At 28.6% G+C, this 25,224-nt stretch overlaps 1 protein-coding gene across 50 annotated transcripts in view; it reads right to left on the bottom strand.

Moving 5' to 3' along the window:
* Nucleotides 1-25,224, bottom strand: part of LOC107455144 (uncharacterized) — a 165,349-nt gene that overhangs the window by 8,606 nt on the left and 131,519 nt on the right. For 16 of the 50 annotated variants that reach the window (XM_071182525.2, XM_071182547.2, XM_071182534.2 and 13 more), the window contains 15 exons: nucleotides 20,527-20,652; nucleotides 20,363-20,443; nucleotides 13,402-13,491; nucleotides 11,855-11,899; nucleotides 11,746-11,769; nucleotides 11,592-11,645; nucleotides 11,017-11,049; nucleotides 10,005-10,076; nucleotides 9,797-9,841; nucleotides 6,086-6,148; nucleotides 5,684-5,710; nucleotides 4,927-4,980; nucleotides 3,396-3,422; nucleotides 1,107-1,142; nucleotides 26-79 (listed from right to left, as the gene is read on the bottom strand). In XM_071182525.2, the coding sequence (XP_071038626.2) occupies nucleotides 26-79; nucleotides 1,107-1,142; nucleotides 3,396-3,422; nucleotides 4,927-4,980; nucleotides 5,684-5,710; nucleotides 6,086-6,148; nucleotides 9,797-9,841; nucleotides 10,005-10,076; nucleotides 11,017-11,049; nucleotides 11,592-11,645; nucleotides 11,746-11,769; nucleotides 11,855-11,899; nucleotides 13,402-13,491; nucleotides 20,363-20,443; nucleotides 20,527-20,652 (831 nt within the window). The remainder of the gene's footprint in view (nucleotides 1-25; nucleotides 80-1,106; nucleotides 1,143-3,395; nucleotides 3,423-4,926; nucleotides 4,981-5,683; nucleotides 5,711-6,085; nucleotides 6,149-9,796; nucleotides 9,842-10,004; nucleotides 10,077-11,016; nucleotides 11,050-11,591; nucleotides 11,646-11,745; nucleotides 11,770-11,854; nucleotides 11,900-13,401; nucleotides 13,492-20,362; nucleotides 20,444-20,526; nucleotides 20,653-25,224) is intronic. The other 34 variants (XM_071182526.2, XM_071182558.2, XM_071182550.2 and 31 more) reach the window with 6 other exon arrangements.

The following is a 25,224-nucleotide window of genomic DNA, read 5'->3' on the forward strand; positions in this document are numbered from 1 at the left end:
CGAATAAAGTGAGAGAAGTGCGCACCTGATCGCCTTTGTCACCCTTCTCGCCCCTTTTTCCAAGTTTTCCTCTAGGGCCCTGAAAAGGCAGGTCATATCAACTCAGTCATTTATCCACCTTCAGTGGATAAATATTAAATTGCAACTTGACAGGAAATAAAATTTATACTTCTACCATCGTAACTTGAAGTTTAATTATGGAATATTTAGTATTCTTCTACTATGAAAATATTCCTTTGAATTTATAATGATTAAAATTTTTAAACGAAAAATATTTTCGTTGAAATAAATCATTCTTATTTAAGGTATCATTTAAGTATTTCCAACAATTAACGCTGTTGTCTCAATAGAAAATCTCAAACTCATATAATGATTATTTATGATAGGCTGAAATAAATATTATGACACATTATTAATGACACATTTTGTTAGTAATATTTTTTGTCGGCTTATTTTGATTTTATAAATTATTTCATTTTATTGTACTTTTAATGGATTAGTGGGGTTTTATTACTTTTATTCTTCAAAAATTTATTTATTTTATTTTTAAAATTTTAAGATCATAAAATTGAGTTTATAAGTCAGCATTATAAATTCTTATTATCTTTAGCATTCTAAGTTTTCTAGGAATGTCTTAAGAAAAAAATAAACTAACAAACCATAACTAAAAAAAATAATGATGCACAAACCTTCATATACACTGTTTTTGATATTAATGTTGAGGAGCCTTCTAAAATATTGACACACACAATATTTTTGTGTCAAATTAATGATAATTACGTTTATAAAAATGAGTTCTTACTCAATTAATGAGGTAATAGTGTGTTTTCGGTTCACTTTCTTGAAAGAATAAATATATCTGTGGCCCTCAAGGTTGTAGTTCCTTAAGTAGAACAATTATTTTTATTATAAAGTGCTAGTTACAACTGTGCCAGAAATACCAGTGCATGAAACATGCAACATGTGATCAGTGCAAATAAATGCGTGAACATAAAAAATATTCATGCTAATAAATATATATATAAATTTCATAATAATTTGTAAAGAATATTTTCAATTTCACAAAAAATGGTAAATAAAAGTTTAGTTTCTTTATATTAACTCACTGGTGGACCACCTTCTCCTCTTTCACCTTTCAAACCCTGAAAGAAGACCAATATTTATACATATTTTAAAATTTTCAAATTAAACATCACTTAAACAAAAAAATGACAGAAATTCACAAATATGACAACAGGGGAAAGCATTGAGATCTCAGGCAGTTTTCAATCATTGCATTGAAGAATTTTCAATAGAGACGGAAAAGTATTAAGCTTTGCGCAGAATATTGTGCATTAGAAAATAAAAGCCAGTTTCAAAACAGAAAAACGCCATAATACTTTTAAATGAGGCATTCCTGATATATTAAGAGGATAAAATATTTTTCAGCATCATAATTTGCGTAGTAAAAACAGATACATTTCTTCAATGAATTTTTTAAAAATGTCTATTAAAACGTATAAGAAACAATATATTGGTTTCGTAAGTTGTCAAACACGCCAACTTGTTTCTATTCTGAATAATATTATTAGATTTTTAGAATGATTTACAGCCTACTGTAAGGATATTAAAGTATGGAATAAGGTTTATTTAGATTAAATTCTTAAATACATTACTGCTAGTAGATGTTTTAATATATGTCATATTAATGTCTCTTTTTAAGAAAACTTGTTCCGTTCAAACTTCAGAATCAAGACAAATGTAGTCACCAAAATGCTAATAACTACGAGCTACATGATGATATCATTTACACAGCCATTTTGCTGTTTAATTTGGAGTAAGCGTATTTATTACGCAAAAGAAGAGAAATAAGTTAAAAGCAAACCATAAAGGTACTCAATATGGCTTCAGAAATGCCTTTTGAACTCATAGGAAAAAGTATATTTTATAACACAAAATTGTGAAGTAATGAAGTGCACATGAAGGAAACTAAAATTATCTTCCAGGCCAAATAATAACGAAATATTAAAATTGCGATAGTGAAAAAAAATAAACATTTAATTTTTCCACAATTTATTTTGACGCCAGGGAGAATTGTGGTTTTATTAAGTAATTTTTCTAAGCACAAGCACCTATTTTATGACAATAGCGTTGCTATTTTCAATTTATTAGGGGGATGCAGGGTTTTTTTAAAAAGTGAATTCACATTTTTACATCGTCTGAAACAATGATTTAAATCAATCAATGGTCAATTCGGGCTGCGATTATTAATTTTTCTGAATTTTTACACAGCTCAATAATTAGGTACCTGCAAGCGAAGTCAGGCCTGGGTGTTGAATCTGATTGGTTACTGAATCGGGGCATTTGTTTATGACATGATTCAGCAGCAAATAAGTTTCGACACCCAAACGTGACGTAACCTGCAGGGACGCGAATAAAATTTAATACGAAACCTGATTTAGCATGATAATAAACCAAGCCTAATAGCTGTAACGTTAACACGCTATCTTGTTTATACCCAACCAGTTGATTTCAGTGATCTTCTTCTCGAGTTACAGGTACCCAATTCTTTGAGAAATAACTTTAAAAAAGTTTCAAAATTTGTTTTGCTACAATTCCAATGTTTCAAAATTTGATTTGCTACAATTCTAATTAAATTTAAGCAAATGGAATATTAAGAGAGTGGGATGTTAAAAAAAACTTCGATATGTCTTATTAAATTTGACAACAAAAGTTTAAAATTTAAAAGCACTTCAGAAAAACTTCCATTTATATATATATATATATATATATATATATATATATATATATATATATATATATATATATATATATATATATATATATATATATATATATATATATATATATATATATATATATATATATATATATATATATATATATATATACTATAGTTTTTTTTTCATTTTATTGTTAAACTTTTCTCATTCAAAATTAAGAACTTTTCATCTCATTAAAAAACTTGACACAAAAATAAAATGGAAAATTTAATAAACGAAGCAATATTTTATTAAAATTTAATTTAATAAATAATTTGCTAAATGATTCTTTGTGTTAAAAAAATAATTTTATTTTTTTCCAAGAAACAGAGAAAATTATGCCTAATTCGAATTTTTTATAACAACACATGATTGGTTTTCAAATCTTAAAAAAATAATTATCACTAAAGCAGAGGTCCTGCAAGCATATTTGCATAGTTTATAAAAATACTGACTTTTTTTAAAATAATAATTTTTATTAAAAGTATAACTTTAAACACCGCTATGACATGTTAATAAGGAAGTATACGCTGGATAATTAAATAAACTTTTTATGCTTGCAAGCTATTGAAAAAGAGCTAATTGAGAAAAAAGATGGCAACAAAAGAATAATAAAAATAAAAATTAATTTACCGGCAAACCAGGTATGCCATCAGTCCCCTATTTCAAGAATAAAAATGGAATAATATATAAAAAAAGTAAAAATGAACATAAAATTAAATCATAAAAAGTAAGAAAAAATTGAGAGTTCATTGTTTAAGAAAACTATTTTCTTTTTTCCTGGAGTAATCTTTAAGTCTTTTGTCTAAGGTTGTGAAATTGACTTAAAAATACAAACTTCAAAATTATAAAACAGTACGTACGTACATTTTCTCAAATAAAAATACTTCTCCCTAAAATTTTATATTTCTTTCATTTGAAAATAAAAAAAATCCACTGCAGTCAAATATTTTCATTTTTGTTAAGAATTATTTTAAACATCCCCAAAACACAACTTAGTTTTGATATATTATCTAAGATATTACTATGGATAATAATAGAAACGTAATGTTTCCTAAAATATTTCTAAAACCTTGGCTTCACTTGTAATTTTTAATTTTTTTGAAAATCTGTTCATTTCGGATCCAATAAAAGAAATTTCATTAAAAATCCTGGAAAGTTTCATTACTGTGCATCATACTGTATAAGGGAAAGGATAACCTTGTCAAGTCTTAGAGGATGAGGTTTGAGCACTGGTAGATTAATAAAATAAAATTAGAAATGTAATGCAAAAACATCCATTTATCTTTAATTTATTAACCATAATCAATTATGAGCAGTACAAAATTATTATTTATTTATCTCAATGTATGTAATTTTGTTAAGTTTTTATTATCTTACTTGATTAGTTTAATCCCTAATAAATAGATGGTTCCATTTTTTTTGAGTCATAATTTGCTTAAACATTTTGCAATGTTTATAAAATACTTTAGAAACGTAAAGGAAAGATTTCAATTGAAAAATTATTGGCGATGAACATTTAATACAGCGTTTTAAGCAATAAATAAACACATCTCTGGGGCATTGTACAATTTCAATATATTGTAACTTTCTTAAACTATATTGTAACTAAATTGCAATTTTTTCAAACTATTTTTTGCAATTATTTTTGTTGTAAAGGAATTTTTCAGTTTCATAATTAAAATAAAATCTTTTTATTTAAGGGATATTTTGACAGTAAGACTCAATTTAAAAGTTTTGCATCATACATACTGAAGTGTCAAGGGAAATGTTTAACATTTTAGCGTATTATTAAAGGGAGGAAAATGTTAAATGAAAATAAAAGATTATGAAGCTCTATAAATGGAAGGAAATTATTAGAAAATTCTTAGTATAAAGAAGTAAATTTGTGGAATCACTAAAACTTATGCAATAAGAAAAAGTATTTTTTATTAATTAAATAGACTGACATCACAAATACAGTTGAAATGGTAATAGTAAGTTAAATAATTGAGGTAAAAACTTTCTATAGTTAAAAGTCTCAAATTTTTATATTTAAAAAATATTATATAATTACAAGTATATATTTAAATATTAAAATACATTTTTGGATAAATGTATAAAAATGTAAATGTAAATAAAAGTGTATTTTTTTAATACGTAAAAGATATGTATATCCACTCACTGGTAAACCTGGCTCTCCTTTTTCACCTTTACTGCCTGGTTCACCTCTCTCACCCTAAAAAAATTTCAATTTTTTTAAAAACGATACTTATTGAGTTAAAAAGACAAAAATATTTATAAGATATGGTTAGAACTCCTGTGCCTGACGAAGTTAAGGGGTTACGACTTAACGGTTTGCAATCTTTTATTGGCTGAGTGCCAAAATTTCCCAAAACAGAAATTTCCTTGTAAACTTAATATGGACTGATAGACAAGGTAGTACCATTATTCGGTAGAGTTTAAAAAGCATAGATATGTACACCATTTTTTTGCTGTAAATATTTTTTCATTATTTAAAGTGTCAGTTATATGCAAAATAAATGCTTAATAACGATATATTTGGTAAATATTTAATTTTTAAAAATTATAATAACTATGTTTAGCACCTTTGCCAAGTCTTATTGATGCCTAATGGTTTGATATAGTCTTAAGTTTTTAGCTAAGTATTTCTTTCAAGTAGAAACTTTTGCTAGCAATAAGAATAAAGTTATATATTTATATTTAATAGAGATGAATTAGTTAATCAATAATTTACGTAACTTTTGAGTAGTTTGGCATGTACCGAGGAGCTTCATAAAGTTTGGTATTCTTTAACTAACATAATCTGAAAAATTTTGAAGTCGCTTATCGTAACTTTCTAACTACGTTTGACAGAGGAACTCTAGGCTATGTAAATTGTGGCACCATTGTGATTATATCAGCTTTGTGAATCAACTTACTTTCATTCCGTCCAAACCAGGAGGTCCCTGCAATAAAAGTTAATTTTAGACGTTGAATAACAATGGTAAATTTGATTACAATAACATCCCTGAAAACAGAATTAAATGTATTTAACATAACGAAGAAAATTAGTGTATTAGTTTGTTACGGTGAATGTTATAATGCTGATGTGCCGTGTTAGTTTCATTAGATGCTACAAATAATTCCCCTAAAAATAAAAAAAAGGAAATGTAAAATATAAGAAAGCATTCAAAAGTAAAGCCAAAACAAAGAATTTTAGTGAATAAATAAATAAAATATAAAATGAAATGTAAAATAAATAAAGCCTCTTTTTTTATGAAAATAATGAAAAAAGTGCTGATCCCTACTGTTTTCTTAATAAAATTTATCATGATACAAACCATAAGCCCATGTTTTCCATCTGCTCCAGGAGGTCCATGTTCGCCTTGTACACCAACAGGGCCCTTAACAGAAAAAAGCGTTTGTTAATAAAATAATATGTATTTTTGTTTAATAATAGAAACTCTATTAGCTTTAAAAATTATGAAGTTGAAAAGTTCACCAGGCAAACCATACAAGCTTTAAAATTTATATTAAGATATGTGTTTAGATATGTTTGTCATCAAGAATTCTATAAGCCACCTACTGCTGCACATTGTTGGATTCTTTAGCATACATTTAACTTTAATAATACCAAAATTCTTCTCCCCTTGTCATATTAGTTCATTTTGAAGCTCTAGAATCATGAGAATTCTATAAGCCACCTACTGCTGCACATTGTTGGATTCTTTAGCATACATTTAACTTTAATAATACCAAAATTCTTCTCCCCTTGTCATATTAGTTCATTTTGAAGCTCTAGAATCATGAGAACATGAGATATTTAACAACATGAGATATTTAAACCCTCCACACCACTTGGAAATGAATCCTCCCTGGTTTGTCTCTTTAGCCATTTTCATTTCCCGCAATTACCATGGCTTTTATTGCTTTATTTCTAAGATTTATCGTATCTTTCATACATTCATTGGCAATTTTGAGCTTTCTTTCAATTTTGTTTCATTTTTCTCATTCACGTTCTTTTGGAATGTTTATTTTAACTTAAACGAAACAATTCGAATTTTCTATCTTGGTAATTTTTGAAGTTAAAGAAGTCCGTTATCAGAACTCCATCCTGTTTATCTTTCCATTTTAGCCTCTTGGAATTATTTATATTCATTTAATGTGTATTTGATGCTTCCAATGACAAAACTGAAACTTTATGTTCTTTTACTCTTAAGTTTACTTTATGGTATGTTACGAAAATTCGACAATAAAATGGCTGAAAACATCCCGAAAACGTTTTGATTTAGCTTGTGCAAGCGCTATTGAAATATTTCTAATATGTCTCTCCTAGGTAAAACACCCCTGTAATATTTAAAAGATTACAACTCGCGAATAATTTCTCTGACAACCAAAAGGAAACTTTTATAGAATTACCTGGTAAATATAACCAACAAAGTGTTTCTTCTGAAAAAATTAATTTCAATGTATTTTTTGACAAAATCTTTGACATGTTACTATAAATTGAACCAGAAAACTGCCCATGTCTCTTCTATACACTTTCTATTTTTAGAGGACATACATTCCGGGTATTTTTTTAGGCTGAATCGAATGGGTTAATTTCGAAACGATGGAACTAATGGCTTAAAAGCTATACGCTTTTCCTATATATTAAGAGTACAAATTTGTACTGATATCTATTAAAAAACCTAAAATCGCTATCTAAAATCGTGAAACATTGCTTCTACATATTTTTTCACACTGAAAGTAATGATACTACAAACGTATCAATAAAGTTCAATACAACGTATAATATAATATAGTTACGTATACGTATAATATAGTTCAGAAGATGCAAAAGTTTCTGTGCCTAAAAAGTACCACTTTTAACATGTACTTTTATTTTATATAATTACCGTGGTTGAACAGTTAACATAATTTTGGGTTTACGACTACTAATGTTCAGCTCCGTAGTCTTGTAATTTGGAATCAATCTCAATTGATCAGTACCTCAGAGGTATGATTTGTTATGAGAACATGGAGGACTTTGTGACCTGCCAGATTTAACGCACACCACTCCCCATTTACTACTTTGGCCGGAGGGGAGCAAACTCACGACGTCTTTTACACGGGCCCAGTGCGCTACCAACTAGGCTATCCCGGCAGTGAGATGTACTTATGTATGCATTTTACATTGCTATCCAGGAATAATCTGAACCAGAAAAGTATATTTTCCGATGTAATTTTCACACAAAGTCAAACGTGGCTGATGCCAAGACAATTGCACTAATAGTTTAGAAGCTATAAGGGTTTTCTTCATAATAAGTGCATATTTATACAAAAAAATTCACCTTTAAAATATTATTCTTTTGATTCACGTTTGATCTCATTAGATTAAATGAAGGAAAAATACATTTAAATATTTATCACAATTGTCTCCATAGTATTATGTGATACGTAAATAAGTGCAAATAGAAAATTGTACTTTTGTGCATAAAACGCTTATAGCTTCAAAAATGCTAGTCTATAGTCTTGTGTTTAGTTCATTCAACAGCAATTTTTTTCAACAAAATTTCAGCAAAGGATAGACCTTATATGCTCAAATGGTTTCTCTATAGTAATGTAAAGCATATACGTCAGCATGTGTAAAAAGTAGTACAAACTCTTACAGCTTTTGATATAATTTTCTATTAACTTGTGTACAGTCTCATTCGATTTAGCATGAAAAAATATATCGAAAAATGTCTCCCTTGTATAGATAGCAGTATCATATGTATTAATAGTTACATGTCCAAATTGTACATAGAACTATTATAACTTCAAAACTATTTATTTGATCGTCTCGAAATCGGTATTATTTAATTCTAATAAATAAGAGAAGAGAGGGGAAGTGTTCAGGTATTATTTATAATAACTTTAAAAAGCTATTTGTCAAAAAATATTCTGTGTATTAATTTTACCGAAGAAAAAAAAATTACTGGACTAAAAATATTTCTAAAATTATACTGTGTTGTGAGTTCTTTTTAAATGTATTTGAGACATTTTCTGTGGACTGACTTATGCTCGAATGCATTTATTTACAAAAATTTGACGTGATTAGTTTAGTTCTTTAAAAACAGGGTACTGGAACTTAAAAATAATTTAACATAAATTAAGGTATTGGGTGTACAAATTAGTTTGGTCCGTTTTTTTTGTGTGATCAAAAATGCTTTTATTTCAGAACAAAATGAATGAATAGGCTAATCAAAGTATTGTTCATCGCTGGCTACTACTTTTTCCCACCTCTCAGGCAATTTTCGAATTCCATCTCGAAAAAATTTCTCGTCTTTTGAGACGATCCAAGTTAGGAGCCAATTTTCGATTTCTGCAAAAGAAATGAACTGGTGACTTGCCAAATCGTGCTGCATCTGTCGGAACAACCAGTAATCAGACGGAGCAATGTCCAGCAAATACATCGGGTGCGGTAAAATATCCCACTTGAGCGTTTTCAAATAATTTTTTACGACTTTTGAATAATCAGGCTGACTCTTATTAGGCAGAAAAATAACTTTGTCATGTCTTTGCTCGTATTCCGGCCGTTTTTCCCGTAATGCACGGCTCAAACGAATCAATTGTAGTCTATACCGATTGCCCGTAATGGAATCACCAGGTTGTAGCAGCTCATAGTATACAAAACTATTCACCATTCACTATTCCTGAAACGTCGAAACCATTTCCTACATGATTTATCAGTTGGAGCATTGTCACCATAAACTTCTACAAGAATTCGATGCGCTTCAACTGCACTTTTCTTCCAATTAAAGCAGAGACACAAAATCTCCCACAAATGATGTTTAATTACCACAAAACTTGACATACTCAACAAAGTGAAGAACAGGGTTTTGATATGAAACTCAAAGCGATATAACTAAATATTATTAACAGATGTTTAACCTCTCTGAAACCACCGAAACTAGCTGTTACTATGAAACATTCATAACACCAGAGCCATCTCTTAAAAACGGACCGAACTAATTTGTACTCCCACTACTAAAAATATAACTTAAAAAGTGAATTTGAGTAATACTCACTGGAAGTCCCATAGGTCCAGGATCTCCTTTATCTCCTTTGTCACCCTGCAAAAATTTGTTCGAATCATAACTTTATTCTAACTTAATCATATATATTTTCAAAGTTTTCAGAAATTAGATACAAATTTCAAGAAGAAACATAAAAGGCAATCATTTTAATTAAATGGCATTAATTTTGAAAAGACATGATAGTCTGAAATGGACTTACTGGTTCACCTTTTTGACCATCCACTCCCTTGTCTCCTTTGATTCCTGGTGGTCCTTGTAAGCCTTGAGGTCCCTATGGAAAAAAAATTATCTGAATTAATCTAAACAATGGTATATAATTATTTTTAAGGGTTAATTGTCTTTTGAATTAACATTTTAAAAGCAAAGCATATTACTCTCTAATTTTGAAACTTTAATATGGAAATATATTGAAATGAGCTATAATTCACCCCATTAGTAAGACTGAGAAATCTCGTGACATTATTTGTAAAGCATGAAACATAGTTTCAATGTTTATAAAATAGACTACCATTAAAAAAATAAATGAATTTAGTTTTCGAAAAATTTACATTGGAGAAAAACTCTTTTTAAAATTACAAATCACGTGTGTCATTTTTGAGCTCTTTACAACTTAAGTTAAAAAATGCTTCGTTCTAAGTCATTGAAAAATTTGATAACCTTTTATCTGAATTAAATTAGTTTGACTTATTGGATTGTGTTGTAAATTAAAGTAAAAATCGTGGCAATTTGACTTTAAAGTCTCATGCAATATTAGAAAATCATAAATATTTAAATATAATAGCTCATCAATTCTTTTATATGACATAATTCCAAAGTTCAGTACATTTTATATTACTTCGCGGAAATATTTTTTTAAAATATAAAATTCATATTTAAAGTTATCTAAACTATTGGTATACAGGATTATGAATCAAGTAAATTATGGTTTTCTGAAGTCAACTGATTGACGAAAATTAGGAGATTAGTATAAGTTCTTTAAGTCTTTAAATATAATAATAAATTATTAAACATTTAATTTTAAACATTTGTTGAATTTCTTTTTAAAATACGGAGAAGTTTTAATCATCTCAAAATAAGAAGGGGTACCTGTAACCAACTTAAAAAACACGAAAAATGGTGGAAGGATACGGAATCATTACTTCAAAAATAATAAATTATCGCAGACTAATGCATTATTACAAAAGAGAAAAAAGATGTTAAACATTCTTTACCGGAGGGCCGGACGGTCCTGGTGGTCCCACTACCTATAAAAAAGAAACAGAACGAGAAAATATTTCTCCTAAGAAGTTACAAATAAAATTTAATTGAAAGAAAAAAGTTAAATACAAAAGCTATAATGTGTACAATTGCTTTTATTTTCAGCAGTATTTTCTTTATAAATAATAAATGCATGAAATTGCTTAGGATTATTTTTATATTAGCTTTAATATTATTTATTATAACTATTTAACTATTTACTTTACACTTTAGCTAAAAGCGTGAAAAAAATTCTAAAAAATACTGTTCAAATATAATTTAATTTATTATTTTTTTAAATCATTTCTTTATACTGCAAACATATTTGTTTGTTTATTTATTTAAGCTTTTTTTAGAGATAACTTTTAATTTGAATACTTGGAGCAAAAGAGCTGAAAATTCACTGTTCAGCAAGTTAAAAACATTTTGAATTCAAGAAGAATGTCATAAAGGTAAGTAAATACATAATATTACATTCGATAAAACATTTTGATAATATTATGACAAAGCAACAAACCATGCAGATGAAATCAAAATTGAACATAATTACCATATCACTAGTGAAAGCTCCGTAGCGGCTGTCAGACTGAAAGGGAGCAAAGGCCTAAATCAATTTTAGACCAATGAGCACTGATTAATAAAAGTATTGATATAGCAGGTAGTTCATATGTTTGAAATGTATTTGCAAAATAAAGTGTACTCACTTGTTTTATGTACTTGATAGGCGACTGAAAAGACATAAAAAACATTTCTTAGTTTGGAAATGAAATAACTGAAATCTATAAATTAAGTTAAAGTTAATATTTAACTGACCGTATCTCCTTTGTCTCCCTTTTCCCCAGGCATTCCATGCTTTCCCTGTAAAAAAAATCAAATTATTATCAGATTCAGATTATTAGATCATATTCAGATTATTTTAAGTTGATACATGGTTATTAACATTCAAGGCAATCAATTAAATTGTAGCATTTACAAACAGTGCTTTAATGCAATGGTGTTAAGCTGATACATGCTTATGTTATTATTGACATTTAAGACAAACAATGAAATTGTAGCAGTTAAAAATAGTGCTGTAATGTAACAGTAAGTTGACACGGGCTTATATTATTATTAACATTTAAAGCAATCAATGAAATTGTGGTAGTTAAAAACAGTACTTCAATGTAACTGTGTTAAGCTGATACATGCTTATATTATTATCAACTTTCAAGATAATTAATGAAATTACTGTAGTTGAAAACAGTGCTTTAATGTAACAGTAAGTTGATAATACTATTATTATTATCCCTCAAGACAATCAATGAAATTGTTGTAGTTAAAAAAAGTACTTTAATATTATAGTACACTTGTTTTCTAGAAAACATAATTACTTTTGGGAATAAAATAACACCTTTTAAAAATAACATTATTCGTAAGACTATTGGTTGATCTTTGACCAATATGGAAAGGTGGTAAATTAAAAATGCCTCCTGGTCATAACTCAGAAACTTCCAGTACCGATTGAGGGTGTGTAATTTTCTAATATTAAAATTTTTATTGCTAAATTTTTCTTTTTAATAAATTATAACGACAAAGGCGTTTACATTATTATAAACTTATTTGAGTGTAATTTTGCACTAGTTTTATTTAAATTGTTTTACAGTAAAATTATTTAACTATTTGAGTATTTCGCTTACCACGCGTGATAATTTATTTAGTTTTTGCCACTTTTTCTTGGTTTTAAGACAGCATACATCTAATAATGCTAACCAGAATTAATATGATCAAAAAATCCCAATAATGAACTAAGACTTTGAAAGAACATTATTTGTATATATGACATTTACAATATTTTTAATAACTAGCAAAATCGATATAATCTAAAAATAGTTTTACTGTATTAATTTTAAATTTTATTTTAAATTATATTCATTATATTTCTTGCAATATCCCCTTTTAAATGCAAATATTTTCCATTTTTCGTACGCAGAATTAACGATTTTAAATTAATATGCGAGGATTAGGATATTTTGTACGTTCATTTAAATGACAGTCAAAATCAATTGCGAAATATTATAAGCTTTTTTCTTTTGTCTTGAAACAAACAAAAAGTTCTTTTTCTTTTTGCCAAAGCAAATGATTTTTTTTTAAAATTTACTTTTAGACTGTGATTAATAATTGTAACAGCTTAATATGAATTATAATTTGATATTAATTAAATTTACAATATATTATGGATGCAAAATTTTTTTTTGAAGTATTATTTTTCCGTAATCAACTTTTGAAATAAACATATACTTTAAACATAAAGTTTTGTTTAAAATTTTATTTACTTTTATTTTACGGAATAAAGTTTACGGAAGAAACGATTCCCAACTTACTGGTGGTCCAGGTAATCCAGGAGGTCCCATCAAACCTGGTGGTCCAAGATCCCCAGTATTTCCCTTTTCTCCTTTAGGACCTAATTGACCCTGAAATTTTGAAACACAACTAAACTAAAAAAATAATATCATATTTATTAAAGAGTACTGAGTTAGCATGAAAATTATTTCATTAATAAATACCTTATTCCTCAGAAAAAAATTCAATTAAAAGAAAGTTTGTTAAATTGAAATTTAATACTAATTAAAATAAGGATAGTTTTGTTCTACATATTTATTTAAATGGAATGCAACTTAAAGATAAAAAGAAAATGTGAAAATTATAGAGTGACATTACTATTGAAATGACTATTTAAAAATTTTATGAATTGTTTTTTAAAAATTTAACAAATTTCACTAAAGATAATCAAAGACAGACAAATTACAATCAAAGCAAACAAATTTAAAAGTAGAACTTATTTTACATTTTTTAAAATCTTTTTTCTTGTATATTTTTATATAAAAAAATTGGTTAATTTTTGAAAGATTAAGTAAAATAGAAATAGTAATTTTTATAGATTGCTATATAACTTATGATTGCGATGATAGTTTTTTTTATCGTACTTAAGCTTTACATTATGATTGGATCAAAACTTTTGATCGTACTTAACTCATGATTTTAATTTAATTTTTTGAGTATCATATAGATGTTCGGAATTGTTTCCTCAATTAATAGATGTATCCCCAGAAACATTAAATTTTTGTCTGCATCTTTGGAGAATAGATTTTCTAAAATAGCATTCAATTCAACATCACTGCGGAATAGTTTTTATCTCTCACACATTTGGGAACATATTTTGCACCCTTGAAGCATAGAATTTTATCCCACATTCCAGCAGGACAGATTTTCCCCCCAAATACTAAGGAAATAAATTTCTTTCATGTTAATCGAATTTTCTCCTCTAGGGGATAGAATTTCTTCTCACATCCCTGAAGAATAGACTTTTTTCCTCACGGTACAAAATGTTCCTTAGATAGCTACCTTTAAACGTTCTGCAATCAAAATTATTATAATGTTGTAAAAGGCCATAATCAAAGATTTAATAAATAATTTGTTTTGAATCCATATGAAATTTATGCCAAAGACATTATTAGAAATTTTGGAGCTTGTTGAACCGTTATAGCACTCATATTACTGCATTTTTTATATGCTGCTGAGTTGGACCAAGGGGTTGAACTTCAATAGCAACTGTCTGTATCCAAGTTTGCTCATAACCTAAATTTAATCTGTTGTAACAGAACAACTCTACTAATCAAGAGGGCACTAACAATATATCTAATTGCTTACGTTGCTTAACATCTTTATATGGCGCTGAGTATGACTAAGGTTGAACTTGATTGTAACAGTCTGTATGCATTGCTCATTACTTAAATTTAATCTATTGTAACAGATCAACTCTAGTGATCCAGAAGGCGCTAACAAGATATCGAATCACTTACGTTGCGCAACATCTTTGTATGGCGCTGTGTAAAAACCAAGATTGAGCTTGATTGTAGCCTTTGTATCTATGCTTGCCCACAACCTAAATTTATTCTGTAATCCAGAGTGTGTAAACAAGATATCTAATCGCTTACGTCGATTTTGATTGTAAATTATTATCATAAGAAGCACGTTCTAGTTGATTTGGCAGCAAAAGAATAAGAGAAATCGTAGTTAGGAATTTAATTAAATTGATAATTGAATGTTGTGGCGAGTATTATTTTTACCTACTCTATGTTTGGGATGTCTTGTTCTGGAAGAAATATGTCTGTCATTTGCATGTACGATGGGCTAGACCATTTTAACATTAGATATTGAGTATCATTAGCAGTCTTGGACTGACCATTTGAATTTTGATGTGTAAATGAAGTTATTGTGTATTTGAAATTATTCAATATAATAATTTACATAGATATACATAGATAATTTACATAGAATATAATAATTTAAGCAGTATTGCTTTGTGATAATCCATTTTAGTATAATGAGACAGCCTAATACTTAACAGTTGAGTTAATAATCTGATACAGCCCTGGTTGAGCTAGATTTGCCCCTCCTCGTAAACATGTTTTACAATAATCTGGTTCAACTTGAATGATAACATGATTAAATTTAACACCTTATAAAATTGCAGCAACTTTGCATTGTATAAAGTACCAACATTACGGTTCAACGTTAAATTGATTTTTCTGTGCGTATACCGTAAAATAAATCAGTTAAAGTGTCCAAATCAAATGATATTTGTTTCTAAAAATGATTTGGAACTATATGTTTTTGGCTTATGTATAATAATAATAATGACAAATATATATCTATAATCATTTCATACTTATTTTGATGCTCTAAAATTCTTGAAAGTTAGCATGATTTTCTTTTAAAAGACTGTGAGAAAAGAATTTCGCATCTGAAGCAGAAGATCTTTTGGTAAGGGGACATATATATTTTTTATATTGTGAACTAGATTCAGGATTCAGGTTTGGTGAAAGAATATTCATTCTTGATTTTATTTACACGCTTCAATGCGTATATATAGTTGCATCATCAACATTGAAGAAGGAGCGAGGCAAAAAAATAATAGTCTGGGGCTTTTGGAGAACAACATTTTTGACAAGGTATTGAACTGGAAAAATAAGAGGGCCAGAACCTTTTTTTTCCCTTTGTGATTAAAATTCGATGCATAATGCTTGCTAAAAGTGAAAATCGAATTCGGATTCTGTAGTGCGTATGAAACATATTTATAAAACAAAGTAATTGGCTAAAAAGTTTATTTTTTGGTCTTTAATTTTTTATTATAAATAATAAAAAATTTCCGATTTTTCTTTCTGATTTTCAATTACATGTTTCATTAACCCCATTCTCGTATCCCTCAAAAACATTCAATTTGTATAAGTCTATACCGGAAAAAGCACTGACATCTATGATCAATCAAGTTAGCTTTAGTAGTTTTTCTAATTTTAAGATAAGCTGAATTTATTATTTTTTTTAATTTACAAAATGTGAAATTACAATTCATCAAAGTAAAAAAGAGTTAAGGAATAGTTACAAACCCTGATAGTAGAGTAAGGTTTATTTTCACTCTGTAAATTACAACCTTTTCATGTAAATCAACAAATGATTTTAATACGGTTCACGTGTAAAAATTATAACCTTAAAGCGAGATATGTGACAATCTGCTCTATTCTACGCAAATTACTCTATTTTAAGACCTTATTGTTGTTGTTGTTGTTCATTTACGTCGCACTTGGGCTGCACAATGGGCTATTGGCGATGGTTTGGGAAACATCCCTTAGGATGATCCGAAGACATGCCATCGCAATTTTGATCCTCTGCAGAGGGGATGGCACCCCCGCTTCGGTAGTCCGACGACCTGCACGCGAATTTTAGACCTTAAGAAATAAACCTTCTATATAACAACCTCAAATCGAGGTTGTCATAAGGGTTTCCAGCGAGACGAAATCTTTACCTCAACTTGACTTACGGTGAAAATCACTCTAAATATAAAGTAATTATAACGTTTGCTACGTTTTATAAGTTCAGCTAAAATCCACCTTGTCATAAGATTTTTTCGTTGACTAGTAATTTGATACTAGTACTATTGATAGTTTTTAATGCTACATTTTATAACTTCTTATTTCATAAAAAATTTTCTTTTCCCTTTTTTTAAAGAAGAATAATTTGCCTTATTATACATGAGAAAAGACAGCTCTTCCTATAAAAGTACGACTTATAATTAAAAATATCGTTTAAAATGCAATAGCTAAATTTTTAGTAACTATTTATAGCAGTGTTTCCCAAAGTGTGGTACGCGTACCCTCAAGGGTACGGGAACAGTTTAGCGGGGGTACGTGTTCTTATGCAAAATACCTTGCAACAAACGAAAATTTCAAAATTTTTTATTTAAAAATAAAGCTAGTCATGAAAATTTATGATTATGTATTTTTCTATTGGCTATTTTTTGCAGAGTTAACAGTTAGTAAATAGTGATATCAACAGCCAGTTGTGATTTTTAACTTTATTGCAATTTTTTATAGTAAAAAATACGTTCATTTTTTTATTGGTGGTACGCAGCGTTACGAAATATTTAGAAAGGGTACACAAAAGTCATAAGTTTGGGAAAAACTGATTTATAGGAAACGAAATAAATAGTATATATCTTGTACTCAAAAAGAGAAACTACATATTTTTCTCTATATGATTAAGAAATTTATATGATGAGAGAAGTACTGATGAGAGTGAAAGTATTCATGAAGTTTCATATAAAGAAAACTAGCATACAATAAATTCTTATTTTTATCAAAACAAATGAGATGCAACTGATTATTTAACTTACTATTCGTGATATCAAGAATGTAGGATATACAATAAAAACAAAAAATTAATGCAGTAACATAAATGTATTTTGTTAATACATAACAGCTAATAATATCATGGTAATAATAATAATTAATAAATTAGACAAAATACTATATTTGAATGATGATATACGTGATACCATAACTGAATAACAGATATACCATAATTGAATAAATATTTCGATTTTATGTAAGAAGCAAATTATATTATAGGCTTGGGGTGATAAAAAAAGGGAGTAAGACTTCGTACTAGAAAGATTGAATGCGTAGAAGTAGACTCTAAAGATATCATAGATGAATCGTTGACGGATCATAGCGTGTGATTGGATCCGTTGGAAGAAGCATATAATAGGCTGTAGTACATTTGAAGAAGAAAATTTAATGCAAAACAGATATACCAGAATTAAATAAGTCATTTTGTTTCACACAAAAAATGGTATTATGGGTATAATAACCATTAGTAAATGATACAAAACATATGAGCAATTTTACAAATAAACGCCAATTAGGCGGTCAAAAAAAAATTTTTTTTTTTTGGTGGGGCACACTATTTCTACATGAATTTTCTTCTTTTCTGCACCCTAAAAAGGCAAGAAAAAATCGTGAACATGAAATTTTTTTTGTGACATAATTCAAATGTGACATACTCTTTCCGACATACTCAGATAAATCTGAGCCATTTATTCAGATAAAACGATTTTTACATAAATATAATATTATTATAATGTCTCTGTAAAATGTATTTATAGAGATTTCATACTATAAGATCATATTTTAATATAAAAAGCAAAAAGAAAATTTAATCAATGCTCGTAAACTGAAAAAGTCGGGAAAAATTTTAAAATTGGTACTACTTTGTCATTTAAAGTATGTCACAAAGAAAAAATTTCATGCTCAATATTTTTTCTTGCTTTTTTAGGGTGTAAAAAAGAAGAAAATTCCTGTAGAAATAGCGTGCACCTCCCTCCCCCAATTGCTCATATTATGAGCAATTCTACAAATAAACGCCAATTTTTATTCTAAAATATAATCTTACAGTATGAAATCTCTATAAATACATTTTAGAGAGACATTATAATAATATTATATTTATGTAAAAATCGTTTTATCTGAATAAATGGCTCAGATTTATCCGAGTATGTCACAAAGAGTATGTCACATTTAAAGTATGTCGCAAAGAAAAAATTTCATGTTCACGATTTTTTCTTGCCTTTTTAGGGTGCAAAAAAGAAGAAAATTTATGTAAAAATAGTGTGCTCCACCAAAAAAAAAAATTTTTTTTTGACCGTCCAATTGGCGTTTATTTGTAGAATTGCTCATATATAACTTGAATAAATTTGGGAAGCAACCATCAAATAAATTGTTTCCTCGTCAGATCTACTTTTTTCTTAGAAAATAAAAGGAAATTTTTATGCTCGAACACACGCATATTAAATGTACGCATATAAATAAATACGTACATTCTATGCACGTACATGAATACAAATCTATATCTTATGTACGGTTTTAAATGTTTCACGTACACAATATGTACATACGTACGTACGCTGTACATAAAAGGAGTCATATATATAAAGGCACGCTGTATGCACAAACGCATGTGCGTTGTACATAAATAGATTATAATTACATAGTATATGTATACATTCACACATAGTCTGCACATACAGACATGCAATGGACAAATGATGTGTACAAATAAACATAGACGGTATGTGTATATAAACTGATGTATTGGGTGTTAATTTAGTAAAGTTATATTCCTTTAGGGGAAAATTATTAAGTTCTTCTTATATTTCTATTTCTTATATATGGAAATTCACAAAAAAATAAGATTGTCTATTTTAAAAATTAAAAAAATTGTATAAATAAAAAAACGATCAAAGCGCTGCCAAAAAAGGAAACAACACGCAAGTTTTAATTTAATGACCAAAAACTTGTTACCTAAGATTAATTTGTAGTTCAAAACTAGTTAAGGCTTCAAAAACCAAAATATTCTAACAATTTAAAACAAATAATAATTTAGGTTACGGAATCACGTAAAAAAGAATTTTCTGTAAACAAATAATTTTTTTGATCAATTCTGACTTATGACCATCGAAATACTTTTGGATAGATAATGTAATCTAGGATATGACCCCTGAAGTTTCATCAGATACCAGTTAAAAGTTTAACATCTTAATGTTAATTTTTCTTTTTATGTTATGTGTTTACACCTAAATGCACAAATGAAAAAAATAACATTTATTTAACACTCTTTTATCTAAAATTCAAAAATATTTCTTATTAAAAAATATAATTTTTTTTTTAGTTTTTTGAATAATTATAAAAGCTTTGAATTGATATTATAAAAAATTTTAAGATATTTCCAAAGTTAAAAATTTTAAGTAATAAAATACCAATTTGAACGAAATATTTCGAATGATCCCTGAAAAAACTTAAAAACATGATTATTTTTAATATTCTTTTGGGATGCATTAGATGAAAAATTATTCAGAGTGCCTTTAATACCAACTATTAATTGCATGTAAAAATATTAGAATTTCGCAGAATATAAGACACGCAATACGAAGCAGCCATAGTTACTCACTGGAAGACCGGGAGCACCTTGTGGTCCGGGAGCTCCATCAACTCCATCTAAACCTGGTGGACCCATATGACCTCTTTCACCCTAAAAGAAAGTTATATAAAGTTGCTAAGCATAAAAAATAAAAATAGAGATTTTTTCCCCATAAAATATTATAAATTGCGTACTTGAAATCCAGGCAAACCGATCACACCTTTTTGTCCCTTTTCACCTTTTTCTCCTGTAGCTCCCCGATCACCTTTTGGTCCAGTCTCCCCAGGTAAACCTGGAGGAGCACTTTTTCCTGGTTTTCCCTATAAATATAAGAGCAACAATTTTGTAATGTATTAATGAAGATTCTAGAGGGAAATTACATACACCACAATTCTCCATTGGCAATATTTGATATATACACTGAGTGGCCAAATTATTATGACCACCCCTTCAGTACGGCGCAATGCTCCCCTATACGGCACAATGTGCGTCAAACAGTTCATTCAGAGACGTTCACAGTTGCTCCTTGATTAAGATCACTTGCAATTTGTCACACTGTTGCTATCCTGTTGCGCTGCACAACCCTGGCCAGCCTTCTCTCTGATCGAGCATTCAGTACCCTGTGACGACCACAAGTCTGACGTTGAGACCCGGTTTTTTGCTTGATTGTTCATTCTTTGTACACATTAACAACTGCTGCTCTAGAACACTTCACAAGTGCAGCCGTTTTGCTGATACTCGTTCCGACACATCTCGCACCCACAATCATTCCACGTTGAAATTCAGTTAAATCACTTTTCTTTCCCATATCTGAGCAAGCAACTCAGTATAATTGATGACTCACTTGTCCAGCATTCCCGTGTTATAGTTATCTTGCCCTCTAGTGGCAGCGCTGTGACGCAATAACTCATTTGCATAAAACTCTGAGGTGGTCATAATAATTTGGCCACTCAGTGTATATACACTCTATAACAGAAAAAAAAAAAAAAAAAAAAATCGACGCACCAAGAAGCAATCATCCGATTGCTTTGAAATTTCGTATGCATGAATGTTTTGAACAGATATGGCTGGAATGATGCCGAATGGAAACGTATAGTCTTTAGCGACGAGTCCCGCTCCCAACTGTGTCCTGACGATCATCGAAGACGTGTTTGGAGATGCACAGGGCAGAGGGGGATCCTGCCTTCACCATTGCACGCCACACCGGCCCTCAACAAGGCATTATGGTCTGGGGTGCCATTTCCTTTGACAGCCGGATCCCTTTGGTCGTCATTAGAGGTACACTTACTGTACAGCGGTACGTCGACGACATCCTAAGATCTATTTTGCCACCGTTCCTTTTGCAGCGCCCTGGGCTGGTTTTTCAGCAGGGCAATGCCAGATCACATACGGCACGTGTTGCTATGAACTGTCTACAAGCTTGTCAAACTTTTCCTTGGCCTGCCAGATCACCAGATCTCTCTCCCATCGAGCATGTCTGGGATATGATGGGAAGGCGATTGGATCTGATTGGCGGCGGGAGCTTTATCGGTCTATGCCACGCCGTGTGGCCGCTTGTATCCAGGCGCTAGAGGCAGGTCAACACATTATTGAACTTGTTACTGTAACTCTGCAATAAACTATTCAATTGTTCTGAAATTTTAATCATTTACTATTCTGTACATTGTCTTCCTATCCACCAATTTTCGTTTCAATAGGACAACTCTTTCTTGGTGTGTCGATTTTTTTGTTATAGAGTGTATATATATATATATATATATATATATATATATATATATATATATATATATATATATATATATATATATATATATATATATATATATATATATATATATATATATATATATATATATATATATGACCAAACCAAATACAATTTTTAGAAATATAAGAAATAATTCCTTCGATGAGCGATGCAAAAAAAGCACATAAGAATTCAAATTATTGTGAAGCAATGTTACAAACAAAATAATTAAATATAAAAAAAACGATGTGCCAGATTAGCAACAGAAAATCTGTAACATAAGGCATACAATTACTTTTAAATTGTCTTCTTTTATATTGTTTTAATTAATTTTTAATAGTTTGTATTAGTTCTAACTATTTTGATCTAGAGTGCCGTTCAGATACTTAATACAGTTTCTTGAAATTATTCCGTAATTAACGATGACTTAGATTAACAATTTAGACGCACAAGTATTGCGTCAATATAATTTTGTATTAAATACTAGTGTTAGTCAATGTGAGTATGTTACAAGTTAAACATGTCGAGCGATGTCCTTTAACGTATCAATAATAGCATTAGTTTGTTTGAGGTATATTAATTATGAAGCATTTGTATATCAGGCATTCATGTTTGTAAAATGAATGGTTTACGAACACATATTCACCAATGATATACGCAATTTAAATCAGGGATTTTAAATCCGTCAGTTAAATTCGTACCTGTAATCGATTATCACACCTCTGAGCGTTTTGAGATGCTAAAATTCGATAGTTCTTAATAGTTACTTCTAATGACGCTTATAATACTGGAGGGATGAATTGATTATATGATGATATGAACGGCTTAATACAAGCATTAAAAATACCGATTTCTTGCAGTATATAAGCAACAATGGATAGGACTGCTTTTTTATATTATAAATATTGTAAGAATAAAGCATAACTATTAAACTCATCTTTTATATTAAATAAATAATCCCAAAGAAACTGCAACAGTAAGATATTGTCAGATAAAAGACTTCGTTCTCTTCAAAAATATACAAATCGGAAATAACAGTCCATATCTTGCAAGCTCTAGTAAGTCTTGAAAATGGGGGTTTGTTTTTGTTCTTCTACTATTTATGATTTGTTTCCTATTTATTGTTCTTATGACATTTTATTGATTTCCTATTATTTTTCCTAATATGCTGTTATTTGTTATTTATTTATTTTTGAAGCGAACAAATATTTTAATCTGGTAACACCTTTTGCATATTATCTTTCTTGATATCATTTTATTTCACATAAGTTTGACTCCATTTTCGGAAATCTTCTAATTATTTAAACTTTTTAAGAAATTTAAAATAATCTATGTAAGTTTTGAACACACTATTGGGTACGGTATCGACATCTTTAAACCCTTTTACAACAAGATTTTAAGAAGCTCTGGTCTATATAATTGTCTCTAAGGATGTCTTATTGCTATCATCTCTCTCTATTAGAACTAGTTGCATTATTTTTTGTCTTATTTAATACCCCAAAGTGATAGATTTTTTGGCGAAAGAAAAAAAGTATTCACTTCTCGTATGTAACTAATCATAAAATATTTCTTCTCCACCGCATTTAATTATGAAACAATATAAATTTAAAAAAAAAATGAAATAAGAAGGTAAAAAAGGGGACAGAAAAGGATTTAAGTGAATTGAATAGGATTTGTTATTGACCAGTGAAGTGTATAAAGTTCAAACTAAATTTTGCGCTTCAGGAAACTCATAAGTGCGTTGAAGAAAAACTTTGAGGGGGAAAGTTTCCTTTTATAAGTTTCCTTTTTCTTGAATAAAAGAATTAAGAAATATTATAAAATAAGAATCTTGAGGTTTTCGGGATTGGATTTGTTTGAATTGATATGCCTATCATAATCTTTTATGAATATCTTTCTAATTTAGAAAGAAAAGAGTAATTTCGAAATGAGTAGGATTTATGTTAATTAACAAAAGTAGTACTTTTTATGGCAATAAGGTATAATCCAATTTTTGGATAGGAAAATACTATTATCAAAGAAATTTAAATTTTTGCAATGTTTTAATCGAATAAATTTTCTTAGAATTGTGGAACGGGAACTTTTTATCTTTTGTTAACACTGAGATGGTATAAAATAAAAATTTATGTAAGTAATTTTTAATCTGATTTTGATTATTTTTTGAACGTCGATTTCAAGTGTGTAAATAGTTCTCCTCTATCAAATTTACTTTTAGCATTGCTAAGTTAAAAAATGTGTGATTTTTACAGCCTCTTGCATTTTGTGGTTCTGGAATTTTAAAACTAGTTTCGTCTTTATTTCGGAGTGTTGGTTTCAAATAAGAAAAAAATTTTTTTTTTCATTGTTACTCTTTAAGATTCGTCGTTACTCTTCAAAATTGACTTTTGGACAAAACTTTTTGAAAAGATTCGAAAAGAACTACACAAATCTCCAAAATTAGAATGATAAAGTAAAATGGTTTCAATAATGAGGAGGTAAAATTATGTGAAATATTATAATCAGTTCATTTTAAAAACCACTGTATTAAAATAAATAAATAAATAAGATGTAAGCTTGTGTTTTCAAAACGAAAATTTTAATTTAACATAAAACAAATAAAAAAGTTTTTTTTTTCAAAAAAAAAAACATTAAATTCGAAAAAATATTTCTAGAAATTAATTCTTCTTTTTAATCTGAGCTCTACAAAATTTTTAGGCATTATTAAGGAATTTTTGAGAAGCGCAAAGTTTACATAACTTTCAGTTCCAAACTGAGAAATTGAAGTGGAAGCTAAAACGAGAAATGATCTACAAATAATCTACTACAATAATTAAGATATTCCTTTTATGCTTTTCTTTGTTTCCTGCTGAGTTTTTTTAATTAGACATCCCTTTTTTTATATTACCCAGGAAGAGCATTCTCCCTCAACAAAATTTTCCATTACACCCCTGAATGTAACCCCTATTTTATATGAATTATATTTTCAAATAGAGATTTCGAAAAGTTAACAAAGTGTAATTATTCATAGAAATTCCTTCGTCCCAATTTTGTTTTAACACTTTCTTTCATTACTAAAAGACATTTTCATAACAAAATAACTCGTTGTTAATATTTTACGAAAACTATTTTAAAGAGAAACGAGAGCATCTCATTTGCAATGTAATTT

The sequence above is a fragment of the Parasteatoda tepidariorum genome, chromosome 4 (assembly GCF_982258835.1).
Source record: "Parasteatoda tepidariorum strain Cologne lab strain chromosome 4, Ptep-v5.0, whole genome shotgun sequence".
In the NCBI taxonomy this organism is placed as follows: Eukaryota; Metazoa; Arthropoda; class Arachnida; order Araneae; family Theridiidae; genus Parasteatoda; species Parasteatoda tepidariorum.